The sequence below is a fragment of the Hemicordylus capensis genome, chromosome 15 (assembly GCF_027244095.1).
Source record: "Hemicordylus capensis ecotype Gifberg chromosome 15, rHemCap1.1.pri, whole genome shotgun sequence".
Taxonomy (NCBI): domain Eukaryota; kingdom Metazoa; phylum Chordata; class Lepidosauria; order Squamata; family Cordylidae; genus Hemicordylus; species Hemicordylus capensis.
The window spans coordinates 14,907,175-14,920,729 of NC_069671.1; the positions used below are offsets into that span (position 1 = coordinate 14,907,175).

Here is a 13,555-nt window from a genome sequence, read left to right on the forward strand (position 1 = left end):
GCACAGACACCCCCAGGCCTTATCGGTTGTCAGGGAGACATCACAGCATGAAAGCCAGTTCAAGGAAGCACCCAAAGGGTGGTTTCCTCACTCCATGAAGTTTGGGTTCAGCCCTTTAGAGGCATCGTCCATGGGTCAAGTAAGCACACACAAAGGGAATTCCCTCACTCCCACTGCTGAAGTTTGCAGCATTCCATCCAGTTTCCTTAGGTGGCAAAACAGAAATGAAAACAGTAGTGGAGTTAGCAGAAACTAAGCCGAGTAGTTCCCGAAGGCTCCCAGAGGACACCAAGCCCCCACTACGCTGCCAAAGGCATGGATAACAAGAGCCTCCTGTAGTTCCTTAATGGCTGCACTTTACTCTGGTGCCTGAAAGTAGGATTAAAAGGACTGCTTCAGCTCAGGCACTAGAAGGAAAAAAAATCATAATTGCAGGTTGCGGAGCATCGTGGTGAATCTAATGAGCCCCCTCACCAAGCACTGATGGAACAGGTTGCCATGACCAAGACTTCGCTTTGTTTCTAGATGGAACCATCTAGTTTCCACTTAAAGGGGAAAAAATCAACTGGAGCCACGATTCCCAATAGCTCTGCTATGAAACAACGTTGCCCCAGAAGCGCCTGCCTGTGTGGCTTTGCACAGAAGCCGCTGGCTGTTGAATCTCTCGCAGCTAGTCCACGTAGGAGGCATTCATGATAGTAGCAGAAGTCAAGTGACTTTTCAGTTTTTCCACTTCTAAAAGTGCCTCTCCCTTCAGCTCAAAGTGCTTCCAGCTTCCAGGGGTTCAGCAAGCTGACCATACTCCCATTTGTCTCCGTCCCTAAAACAGCTTGTAAAGGGACAAGAACTCCTAACAAAATGTTGCAAGGTAGTCCTAGCCCTAATGGGGCTGAGGACTCAGACCCTTAGCCTCATCCGGGACAAGTTGTGGCGTTGCCTTAGAGTACTTCAGATGTTCTTCAGCAGACAAATAGGAAAAGATCCACGTAACAGAGCATCAAGGTGGAATCAGATACCTCTTAATCTTGTGGAGTTCCCCCCCTTTTCTTCTACAAGTACACAATAGATAGCACAGCCAACAGCTGTTTGAACATCTGAAATCTACTCTTTGTAGGTGTGTTGGGGCCATCGAGACATGCTAGTTCTGCATGATTCTGAACCCAGACCTGAAGTGCATCTTCCCTTTTCACACACACACGCACGCACGCACGCCAAGATCAGGCCAAGAACAAAGCAGCTTTAAGGACACTTCCACCAAAAGTAAGCATTTATTAAATACAAGAAAAGCCAAAGAGAGAGTTCTTAAAAACAAGTGGCAACGCAGTGTTGTTATTCCCAAGGGCAAAGCACTATGGTGGGTTTACAGAGGAAGCTAAGGTGGTAGTTTTGATATAGTTGAGAAGGGAGAACTGTTCTAAGGGGAGACCTTTGCAGTCAAACCGGGGTGTGATGAGCAGAGAATAAATTAAAAAAGGCCAACAAAACACACGCTTGTCAGCTCAGCCACTGATCTCCCTTGGGCAGGAGAAACGCACAGAGTTCCTCCTGGCCAAGAGGAATGGCGGCCCTTGGCTCACCTTTTCCTTTTGTACAAAATATTTACACATTTGTAAGTAAATACAAATAAAAATTACAGTGCATTAACGTATCCCAAAATGAGCTGGAGAGCAGGCAGCCTGCCATCTGTCATCTCAAGTTGCTTTAGATTTTTGTGGGTGAATGCAGCTTGGGGGTTCTTACGGGGGTTCTCTTTTTCCGGCCCAAGCATTAAGGGCCACAGGAGACCGAGACACGCGCGTGAAGGGGCTAGTAGGAATTCTCTTCTGGCTGGGTGTCTGCTACCTGACCAAGAGCACTTAAACTGCTTAATAGTGAGTAATAAATACCAAATGGATGTTCAACATAAGCTTAAACCCAAATGTCTCAACATCCATTTTCAATGCTGTTTTTTAGACAGCGTTACATTCAGGATGAATATTCAAGTTAAAAGAAAACAAAAGTCAGAACCCAAAGTATGCCGCGAGAGACTCTTACTGCAGACAGAGTAGTCAGTGTTCATTCAGAGAGCAAGGAGCAGTCAGATTCAGGAAATCCAGCCCCCACCTCACAACTTGCTTCCTCTTAGCAGCATCCTTCAGCTTGTTCCTGCCTGCTCTTCCAAACAAATCCACAATGCAGATGAAGGGCGTGAGATTATTTGGACACAAAATGTTCCCAGAAAGAAGTTCCATTTACACTGGGTGGGGTGTAAACACCATGGAGGACAATTTCTGTTGTTAAATGCAACCATAAATAATCAGAATAAATATACATCAAGTCACTTTACAGCAAACTCTTTAGGGCTGCAGCACAGAGCCCACCAACTCGCCTATGCCCTCTAGGAGGGAGCAGCAGGCCCGGCAGCAATGGCTTCCCCTTCTATTCGCAGCTAGCGATGTGGCAACGGAAAGGCCTGCGAGGTATTTGATTGAACAAGAAGTTCCCGCAAGAGAAACTGAGTGACTCACAACAGCCACATTCCCATAAAGCAAGGTTGTTCTGGCACCCATTCCAGACATCCCAGAATGTCCTTCATGGATGGCTTGAGGCCACTTCTTGCCTTCTTCATTCTGTCTGGGTTTCTCTTGGGTGTTTGTAAACTCACCATACAACATTTGTCTGACACATCAAGCCCACTTCAGCTGGAAAATGGGCAGGAGATTTAAAAAAGGATTCCTACACAGATGTAGGCTTTTCTTCTCTGACAATGGAAGTTGGATCCTTTATGCACCAACAACTAATTCTAAAAACACCCATCTCTTCATTCACTCCAACAATCTCCATCCACACACTGTTCAGCTCTAATAATTGCCAATATTCGCAGTAATATACAATAAATACAGGTTTCCCATTGCTACAGATAAGCAAAACGGTCCAGAATTGCTCACTCTCATCAGCCTTGGATTACAGCTTGTAATGGTGCAGGGAGGTCTTTACAAGCTCTGAACTAAGTGCTGGCACTTAAACGCATAGATAGCACCAAGCCAAGCAGGACACCCAGCAATCTTTCCAAGAGGAGTCCCAGGACCGAGAGCAACCTCAACATGGCTTGATCTAGCAACTCTCTTCACATTAGTCAAGGAAAAAGAAATGTGCGTGCTTGATGTGTGTTTCTGCTGCTGGGTGCATCTCGGCCCAGACACAGGAGCCTCCATCAAACTCTGCTGTTGTGTAGCCTCCGGTGGTTTCAGAGGGCTTTGCACCAGCTTTCTACAGAAACCCCAACTGAAAAGCAAGGCAGGTCACAAAACAGCAAGGCTGAGTGGATCTTGCCTAGAGTAGTACCATGGGAGAGTAAAATCTCCTCCTAGAAGTCTTGTCTTCTCCCTCCACCCACTTTTGGGATGCCACACGTTAAGGAGATCTTTGATCATTTCTGGACACAAAAACGTAGCAGGGCTCTTGTGGGCTTTGTGGCGAGCCAAGGGCAGGTCTGTTGCATTTCGAAAGGAAATGGGGCAGAACCTGCTATCTTCTGACTCATTAATTTTTAGACTCTGTGGAAACATGAACTGATCAGCTTCATGTCCTCAAAACCTGGATACACGGAATGCTGTGAAGATACTGATCTCCCCCCCACCCCCTTCTGGCAAAAAGCAAGAGCCTTCCATACTCCCCCCCCTCCCCGTGAGATTTCTCCTTAACACTAACGCAACAGAAGAGGTGGGTTCCAGTAGCTGTGAGCTGGTTCATCTTTGCACTCAGCAATGTCGGCAGGGGAGACCACCACCTTGAAAGCCTTGGCCTCACATTTCCGTTTGGCAAGTCAACACGCGTCTAATTACGAAAGAAATGTGAGGATCTCAAGATTGGTGAACATCAGTCTGTGTACTTAAAGCTATCCTACAAATATCTCACAGACAAGGCAGCAAAGACAATCCGTCCACCACGAAAGTCTATGAACACAAAAGGGAAGCCTTCCAGCAGCCACGCTTGTCTGGAGGAAAGCCTCCGCGGCCGACTCCCGCCTGATTGCAGGGCGGCATTGGCTGCTGCTCCTCTTCTGCCGCTGGGCAGGGGGTGCCCCCGAGTCGCTTGGCTACGGAGCAGCTCAGCCGCTGAGAGGGTCCTCCCGGTAGTGAATGGCATAGCGCAGCTTTTCCAACATGACCTCTAGGGAGGAGTACTGAGGAAGTTTGATCATGAACATGCAGGTCTCGACACGGATGTAGCGCGAGTCTGGGGAACCTGTGAAGAGCCACAGAGGAGAGGAATGGTTCAGTGGCTACCGAGCATGCCTTCAGGGCGACATTCTGCCTCCTCTCTGTGGACTGGCTTCAGACAGACCCCCATGGCAGCGGGCAACGCTTAAGCTGCCCTCTTGGGTCCGACCTGGGCGAGACTGCTCGAGATTGAGGCCGCTCTCTCCCGTGCCTCTCTGAAATGGAAGCCCTGCTGAAAGTTGGCCAGGAAAGCTGTGTATAGATAAGCCAAGCGGCTCATGTCCTCTGTGTAGACATGGACGGCTGAAGAGAGCACTGAAGACCCAGCGGGGGGGATCTGAATTGGCCGGTTTCCTTCCCTCCCTGCCCCTTTCCCCTGTCTCTCTCTCTCTTTGTAAGCCTTTGTTCTTAAATTATAAGGTGTGTGGAGAGTTTTGGCAGGAAGGTGGTGTCTAAAGGTAGCAAGACTGAGGCTCTCAAACTGGGGCTCCCAGATGCTGCTGGACTACCAGTCCCACCGTCCCCATGCAACAAGTGAATAAAGAAGAGAACCACCAGAAGTGAAGCCGGATTCCTCACCCATTTGTTTCAACTCCTTTGGAAACCAAAGTAATGTCACAAAGTCCCCTAAATACATAGTATTTTGGGCTACCCCCCCCCCCAGTCCCTTACTCTGCATTTTCTAGTGTGAGTTGAGTTTGGGGAGATTTAGGATCTCCAGCCTGCTTCCCACCCCCAAAGATGCACACCAAGCCGCTTTTACCTGCAGTGCCATCAGGAGGGGCGATCTTCATGGGGTATGGCGGGACATGTGCTGTGTCTGGCCCCCCATCCTTGCAGGGGCAGGTGAAGGGGATGCGCTCCTGGTTGCAGGCAAACTTGATGAACTTGCAGAGCTCCTCCTGCGTGAACATCTCCAAGGCCCCCCAGAAAAACTCGATGTGCTGGTCGGTCTCCATCAGCCCCACTTGGTACATGGTATGTGCCTGCCCACAGCAGAAGAGGAGGGAAGGAAGGATGGATGCAGTTACACCCCAAGGAACAGGTTTCCTTTCACCCAGCTGGGTGCCCTGAATCTAGGAAGCTGCCTTCTCCTGAGGCAGACCTGAGCTCTCTGCCAGAGAGAGAGAGAGAGAGGCGGGCCTTTCTCGCCCTCTGGGTCCTGTTCCTTCTAGCTGGGGATGGAAGCCAGACCAGTGCTGAGCTGATGCCCTGCCCTCTCCTGCTTCCCCTTTCCTCCTCTGCTCGGGCACAGAGCTGTGACCTGAGAGTCGTGGCTTGCTCAACCGCAGCTCCCGGCTTCAGGGGACGTGGAGCACAAGGTGTGAGCAGTGGCTACAAGCCAAGATGGGAGGACAGGAAGACACTTGGATTCATTTCCAAGTTGGTAAGCCACAGTTAACCCACAGCTTCTAGGTCATCTTTAGTTGTTGTTTTACTGGGTAAAACCACTTTGAGATCTTTCGTTGAAAAGATGCAAGTTGTCGTCATTTGGACAACAAGTGGAGCTGGGTTTGAGCAAACTAGGATTCTGGGGGGCATGAAGTGAGGAAAGGGGAAGAAGCACAGAGGCTCAGGGCTTATCTGGCTCACATTCCCAGTTTAGGAATGGTGGCTTGTTGGATCATCTGAACCAGCCCCCCTGGTTTCCATAGGCACTGTGGTCTCATCAGACACCTTGGGCTGGCGTCATCCCCAGCGGATCAGGTCCTGTCCTGCCGTATGGGAAGCACAAGTGTACCTTGAGGAACTCCAGGTTGATGTAGGGAAGTCCGCAGGTCCTCAGTTCCATCTCCAGGGGGGTCAAGATGGTCAGAAGCTGGAGGGGGATGATGGAGCCCAGGCCGGCTCTCACGGCCGTCACACACTCTGGGTTCTGCAGCTCACGTAACCTCAGGTTCCGGATGGCCGTTGCATAGACATCCTTGTTCTCCCATCTGGTAAGGAGCAGACATCGGGGACATGGGGTATGCAAACGGAGCACATTTGCAGAGGGCATGAGGGGAGTGGGTTCTCTCCTTGGCTGAGGAGCCCTTGGAAGGGCTTGCTGAATACTTCCCCATTCCTGTACCCCAGTCAGAACTTCTATCAACTCCACTCCCTGGCCACGAATCTGGGTTGCCCCCTGGCGTGGCACTTCCCCCAGCTGTGTCCATGTCCTGCCTGAGAAACCCTTGGCCTGACTTGCGCTACCACCATGCAGCCGCCGCCCCCGCCCGCCCTCCACTTTGCCGAGTCATCCCACCCCTTTGGTTCAACGGGGCTCTGCTACTCACACCACGGGGATGTGCCTGCCTCGGGCACACAGCTCCATCTCTTCCCCCGTCATCGTTGGGTACGTAAACTTGCAGCTGGGCTTGTTGGGGCAATCGGGGCTCTCCATCGCTAGGTGCTGGGAACCGATTTCGGCACACAGGGCCTCCAGCTCCGTCTCGTCATTGAGCTAGAGGGGCACCAAAAAGGGAGGTCACGGAGGCGGGCTCGGCTTAAGAGCAGCTCAACACAAATGCCGGGATACTGCGCCCCACCCAGGGTTGGTGAAGCCAGGACCTGTAGGGGGTGTGGTCCAGGACTCCCCTTCCCCAACTCTTACAAGACGTGAACACTTCCTTTCCTCCTCTCTCTGGGCCCTGGGACAATGCAACAGCTCCAGACACTCTCCCTACAGCTATATTTCCCAAGGATGCCACTGAGGCAAGCTGGCAAGCTGGGGAGACCTCTTCTAGACCCCTTCTGTCCATCCGCAAAAGACCTTGGCTGAAGGGGCGCTTTCAGCTACTGGTTGTCCAGCAGTTTTTATGGAAACGGAAACCAAGGCCAGGGAAGAGCATGAGTCAATACTTGCATTTTCAAATTTCTTGACGTAGTTGTAGGTCAGGATGTCAGCCTCCTGGAGGTCAACGTCCGGATCCAGTGGTTCTCCTACTAAGGTCTTCCAGAAGGAGGGTAGGAGATCCAGGGGCAGGGGGACATCTGCCCGGATGGCAATGCCCAGCAATTGCCCAAAGAAGTGCAGCAGCTGCTCCTCCCCATAGCTGATGGGGCTGGGTGTCAGGATGTACTTGCCCTGAGGACAGAGGACAGCGTTAGCCTGGGGGCCAGAGGCCACCAGGGAGGGGTTTTGATGGCCCTGGGAGCCCAACCAAGTGACGTTGGCCCGCAACATCCGGCAGCAGGGGGAGACCTGCTCCGGGACACAGCTGCAAGGGTGCTGCCAAGCAAAGTGGCTCTCCTCTCCCACCTCGGGGGACAGCATACCTTGTTCTTATTGACGGCCGAGCTGGGACAGAGCAGGAGGAGCGAGAGCAAGGAACTCTGGAGCTCCTTGCAGACCTGCCACAGGAAGTGGCGGAAAGAACCACCTGGAAGAAAGAAACCAGGACAAGGAGAGATGCAGCGGTCTTGGGACACGGGATTAAACGTGAGAAAACAATGCCAACTAGCTTAACCTGCGCAGAGCATCTGCACACTAGTTCTGGACTGCTCCCCTCACCCCCAGCCACAGCCCCCCCCCGGTCACCTCAGAGGTCTCTTCACTCTCACCTGAGCCGCACTCCTGCTCCTCCTCCTGCATCCGGTTGCTTCCATCCCCCTCACCCCTCTTGGTCACTCCTCCACCCCTTTACTCCACCCCCCTCACCCCTCTTGGTTGTGGCTGCAGCATCGCCGGTGCCTACTGGCCAAGCTTGCAGCCCCCTATCCCCAGAGACCTCCTCACCCGAGCCCTACATCTGCTCCTCCCCACAGCAGCAGCTGATTGGGCCCTTCCTCACTGCCACCACCGCCATGGCCGCTTATTCCCTTCAGGCTACTGAAAGGCCCAGGCCCATCCCTTGCCTGCCTCCCTCCACCAGTGGCCTTGGTAGCCCCAAACAGCGGCAATAGTTGACTGGGCCCTTCCTTGCTGCCGCCACCACCATGGCCACTTGTTCACCTCAGGCCACTGACAGGCTCAGGCCTGTCCCTCACCCTCCCTTCTTTTTCTCTTCCCCTCCCTTTCTCTCTCCTCCCTTCCCCTCTATCTTTCTTCCCCTCCCTTTTCTTTCGCGCTCTCTCTCTTCCTTCCTGAGTCAACAGATCTTGTTCATCTTGTTTCCTCATCTAATTTGCCCAGTGGCAGCCTCCTTCTCCTGAAGGGGCTCTTTCCTCTCTCATGACTCACCCCCCTCTATAGATTCCTCTCCTCTACAGTCAAGAACATCTTCCAACCAGTAACAGTTGTATTCCAAGTGACCTTAACACTCACAGGCACCGCCTGCTCCTATCTGCCTATGGAATCCCCACTGCCCAATCACCATGGTGCTTCTGCTCTCACAGGCTCCTCCTCCCTATCTGCATATGGAATCCCCACTGCCCAATCACTACGATGCTTCTGCTCGTGAACTCTCGCAAGAGCTGCCATACACGGGATTAGCCATGGGTATGCCTTAGAGAATTATATATATAGATTATTCTAAGAAAGTATTCTGAGGGTGCTGCAAGGGGTACCTGATGATACCTCCTAGCTGAAGTAGGCCAAGATGGGTTTCACATACCGTGTTTTCCATCGGCTTTCTCCAATCACCACACCCCTGTGACCTGCAAGAGCGGTCAATATTTGTGAACTCTCAAAGGAAATGACGACAACCAAAGCCCAGCCTTACTTGTGCCATGGACTTCCTCGCCTGTGAAGCGAATGTTGAAGGCATACGTGGGGTCCCCTCCACTGGCCAATTTCACACAGAGCTGCGAAGAGGGGACACAGGCCAGTTGTCGGGCAGCCTGGCAGAAGTAGGAATTTTCCGAAGACCGAATCTCTCCTGTGTGGGGTGGGGGGAGAGGAACACTGAGCTCTGGGTGGGAGGGAGGGAATTTGAATCCCAGCAGCTATGGGATCGTATCCCCTTTGTCCCTGTCAGAAACAGAAAACTGCCTGCAGGAAGAGTCCTAAACAGAAGCCACCATACCTCCGACAATTTCCAGGGGGTCCAGGGTAATCTCTGGAGCAGCGTGGTCAGCTGTTCTCTGCACAGTGGCATTGAGGATGCGGTTCATGACAGTCACCTTTGTGTCGTAAAAAATGAATCCTAAGGAAACAGACACAATGCACAGTTTTCAGTTACAGCAGTTTTCAGCGAGAGCCACAGTTTAAGTACTTGCTGGGTCATCAGAAATATTTCAGATTTCTGGTCACGACTGTATTCCCCTTTCTCTCTCTTAGGAGGTTAAGGAAAGGTTACTTTCCCTGTATGACAGAAACATTGCTGCTGCGTTATTGCCTGTGGATTGGGCGAGACAGTTTGGGAGCAAAGGAAACCGGTCTACTGTTTACATGTGTTCCACCCAGGATGTTAAAACAGTTATGGTTTCCTGTATTAGAAATGGTTTCCTTCACAAAACTAGTCCTGCTTCAAGAGTCAGCTTGTCAGAGGTCCAACTGGTGTAGTGCTTGAAACGCTGGACTAGGAGTGGTGGGACCTGGGTTCAAATCCCTACATAAACTCAGTGGGAGGTGAACTCGAACTCATCCCATACTTGCTCAGCCTAACCCTACCGCACAGAGCCGTTCTGAGGATACTGGGGTGGGTGGGGGGGAGAGAGAACCCTTCGTTGGACATCCGTGCCACCCTTAACCTAAGTAACAGGCCTCATCACCTTTAGCTTCCTGCAAGAGGGCTGCGATGCTATTGGTGTACATTTCGGTCTGCCGGAGCTCCACCAGCGGAAGGAAGAAGGTCTCCAAAGTGGTGTTGAGGGACTGGAGTAGTGCAAAGCGCAGGCGAAGGCTTTCGATGGGAACATCTGCAAGTGGAGCAGAGGTGTCAGGAAGTGAGGGCGGGGCCGGGAAGGGAGGCCAAGAGCCTTCCCCTTGGGAGCCGTGGCCCTCCTCCTCTCCACCTCAGCAGAGCACCCCGTTCGGGAGAAGGGCTGCCCAACTCCGAGCTCAGGCACGTACTCAACAGGCAGGAGACTCGCGGGTCAGCCGTGTCGGCAGGGTCCAAGTACACTTCGTGGGGGTGCAGCCGCGCCGGCGTAATGGCCAGGTGGCGGCAGAGTCGGTTGATGTACTGGACCAGGGCGACATCCATCTCCAAGGACCACTTGCGGGAGGCCTTCTGAGCATGTCTGGTGTCGATGCAGGCACACCTGGGGCAACAGAGGGGGTCGCAACATCAAGAAAGTCGCCTGTGGCCTTTGACCAGCTGCATTCGTAGAAATGTTCCCAACAAGCAAGTTGCAAAGGGAGCCCCCCCCCCCCGGGCGTGAGGGGGGCAGTGAAAGGGGGCCTGTGAGTTAGGCATTATTTGCTTGCTCTCCCCGCACTGCCAAGCCAGACCTCACCTTTCAAAATGAAGGTCATAACCGCACGACAGAATGGCTCGCCACACACTACGGATATCCTGCTTTGCCCGATCAATGACAAATCTGTGAAACCCGTCCAGCGTCAGATACTTCTCTTCAGGAACTGAAAGGGGTAGCAGTCAAGCAGTGGTTTGAAAAACTAGCCTCAGAGACGGGTCAACTCCCCACCCCGCCACCCCTGCAGCAGTGTGTCGTGTGCCCTCTTGCCACCAGCATCACACTTACAGCCCACTTTGGATCGGAATCGATCCACTGAAACATTTAATACACGTCCTATTCTAGTTCACGTGAGCAAAACCGGGAAGGACAACCTCTTGCAAAAGGGCCGTTGAAAAGCCAACTCGGATGTGGCCTGGGCAGCAAAATGCCCCCTGGAAGCCAGACGGATATTCCCTTTTGAGGGGAAAGAACCAGAACACACCAAGGAGTGGGACTGGAGAGCCCTCGGCTAGATGAAGTCCGACACACACGGGGCCTGGCTGCAGACACCATGGATGTATCAGCTGGAGTAGGATAGCAGTGAAGCCTTCCCCCCCCACCCATGTAAAGACCCCAAACAACGGGTAGCTACCCTCCTGCTTCTTGGTGGGCGACTTGTCCGTGTCTTTGTCCTCAGGCTTGCTTTTCTCGGGGGATTTCGGCTTCACTGTCGGCTTCTTCTCACTCAAAGCTGTTCTGCTAATTTAGGGGAAAGCTTCAGGTCAGACAATTCCACGGCCTGTGTTTGCAGAGAACACAGCAGGATCCCAAAGGGGTTGTTTTGGTTTTTTTTAGAAGTGTCCTCCGGTTTGCATGACAGCCCCCATTCCCACCTTCTTTGCTATGGGATTGTCCCGCCAATTTAAGACCCCATGGAGGGAAAACAGCATTGCTTGCCCTTCTACAGAACAAGAGGAACATCGGCGGTGGCAAGGAAATGCCCCACTTCCCACAACCCGGAAGTCCTGGTGCCTGCGGCCTGCGTCTTAGGTAAGTGCCAGTGGAGTGCTGACCTGAAGTGGAATGCCTTTGGAATAGACAAGGGGTATTCCAGTGGAGCTGCGTGTCCCGGAAGGCGAAAAGCTCTCACCTGACACTGTTGAACACAGCCTTCTCCTTGGCGGGCGGCTTCATGACGGGCCGCTTGGTGCTCACCACTTTCACCGGGTGCTGCTCTTTGCCGACTTTGCTGTACTTGCTCTTGTCAAGCTTTGGCTTGGGAGCCCCGTATTTCCTCAGGATCTACCCGCGCAGCGCCGAAAAGAAAAGACCCACAAGTTGGCACTCGGGAGAAATACCATGAAAGCAAGGCTGGGCGGAAGAGACAAATATACAACCACGAGCCCGGAAAACGGATTTGAATTTCTGAACTCAGCACCTTCAGAGAGAGTGAGTGAGTGAGTGAGTGAGTGAATAAGCAGATCTGTAGCACTTTAGGCTGCAAAGATAAGTTTAGCAGAGAGACCTGGGCAATTTTTTTTAAAAAGGAGGCAGGATGGGCATATGGACACAGGGTTTCCAGTGGTTGTCAAGGAGCAGTTTCTGTATCTGGGTAGGTCTTTGCCTCTCCCAGTGACTGGCAGAACCTTATTTATTAACACATCTACGCCCAGCACTTTTCGGTAAAATCCCCGGAGCAGTTTTACACATTTAAAATCAATGATAAAGGGCAAGCAGCTGCAAATAATGTTTCAGGTGGCAGCATCTGGCTCTGCCAACTGTAGGACTTTTTTACTCAGTTAAGGACAGGGAAGGAAAAGACACAATATTCCATGCCAACCTGGGTGAGCTGATCCTCAAGGACCTTCTTTGGGGGCCGGACGTTGGTGAAGAAAGTGTGCAGGAGGTTCCCGGGTGTCTGGGCATTGATCTGCTCTTTGCTCAGGTAAATCTCAGCCACTTTGGTTGGTTTTGCCGGCGTCAAGCTCAGCATTTGCTCAGAGTGGAGGCAGCTTTTGAAAATTTCAGTGAGGACTTCACGAGCACCTGAGACAAGTTTGTCACCTAGAACAAATAAAAATTGCAGCACCACAGCAGGATAATATTAAGAAAGCCAGCTGAGAACAGCTTTCCCTTTTGTTGTGCAACACTTAAATTCCATCCCTTTGGGAGCCAACGCTGAAAAGTGGCGAATATATTGTCCCTTGCAAACTGAGCTAAGAGGCCCCTTTTTAAAAGGAGCGATTCTCTTTATTGAGCAGGGGGAGAGCAACTGGCCCTCTCCATCCCCAGCACAGCATCCCTCCAGTGGCTGTTGCTGGGGTCTGTCTTATGTTTCATTTTGAGATTGGGGACATGGGGCCATTTTATTTATTTATTTCTCTGTGTAAACCGCTTTGAGGACTTTGGTTGAAAAGCGGTAGATAAATATTCATCGTATTTGTATTTCTAGAACAAGCCAGTAGGCAGGATGGGTGTCTAAACTCTAGCAGGGCAGTGAAATTGGCTTGTCTTCCAATACTGGCATAATCCATTAGGATTTTATTTTGCACAGACCTCACTAAATTGAAGTTCATTCATTCATTCATTCATTCATTCATTCATTCATTCATTCATTCATTCTCTCTCTCTCTCTCTCTCTCTCTCACACACACACACACACACACACACACACACACACACACACACACACACACACACCTTGCTAAATGTGGGCAGGCACACACCTTTGATGGTTTTGTCATTGAAGTAGTCTTCGAGCGCAGGACTCCCTTGCGTATCAAACAAACTCTGATTCACAGTTGAGACAGTCAGAATCTCCTCCGTGGACATTTCCATGAGCTCATCTTCCCCATCCAGACTTGATAAGCCAATCAGATCACTGCTGTTAAATAAGCTAGCTCGGATCTTTTCAATCTTGGCCCGGGACCTTATCTGCATTCACAACAACACACACATTCAGGTGTGAATACGAAGCAGAACGAGTTCTTGTTGCCAATCAATGGTTAACTCTTCTTTTGCTCCTAGGGCTCCAAATGAAATCTGCCAATCTATCAAAGAATCTGTTCTGAGCATAGAGCTGGCCTCACCTT

At 51.5% G+C, this 13,555-nt stretch overlaps 1 protein-coding gene across 5 annotated transcripts in view; it reads right to left on the reverse strand.

The window, feature by feature from the left end:
- Window positions 1-1,249: 1,249 nt before the first annotated feature.
- HECTD4 (HECT domain E3 ubiquitin protein ligase 4) overlaps window positions 1,250-13,555 on the reverse strand; it is an 89,206-nt gene continuing 76,900 nt past the window's right edge. For 4 of the 5 annotated variants that reach the window (XM_053279589.1, XM_053279588.1, XM_053279586.1 and 1 more), the window contains exons 62-76: window positions 13,190-13,397; window positions 12,304-12,527; window positions 11,614-11,765; window positions 11,116-11,222; window positions 10,524-10,647; window positions 10,138-10,328; window positions 9,837-9,983; window positions 9,149-9,268; window positions 8,846-9,001; window positions 7,461-7,564; window positions 7,048-7,269; window positions 6,479-6,645; window positions 5,944-6,139; window positions 4,966-5,188; window positions 1,250-4,227 (exon numbers count right to left, since the gene is read on the reverse strand). In XM_053279589.1, the coding sequence (XP_053135564.1) occupies window positions 4,091-4,227; window positions 4,966-5,188; window positions 5,944-6,139; window positions 6,479-6,645; window positions 7,048-7,269; window positions 7,461-7,564; window positions 8,846-9,001; window positions 9,149-9,268; window positions 9,837-9,983; window positions 10,138-10,328; window positions 10,524-10,647; window positions 11,116-11,222; window positions 11,614-11,765; window positions 12,304-12,527; window positions 13,190-13,397 (2,478 nt within the window). In that variant the 3' untranslated portion in view covers window positions 1,250-4,090. The remainder of the gene's footprint in view (window positions 4,228-4,965; window positions 5,189-5,943; window positions 6,140-6,478; window positions 6,646-7,047; window positions 7,270-7,460; window positions 7,565-8,845; window positions 9,002-9,148; window positions 9,269-9,836; window positions 9,984-10,137; window positions 10,329-10,523; window positions 10,648-11,115; window positions 11,223-11,613; window positions 11,766-12,303; window positions 12,528-13,189; window positions 13,398-13,555) is intronic. The other variant, XM_053279587.1, reaches the window with a different exon arrangement.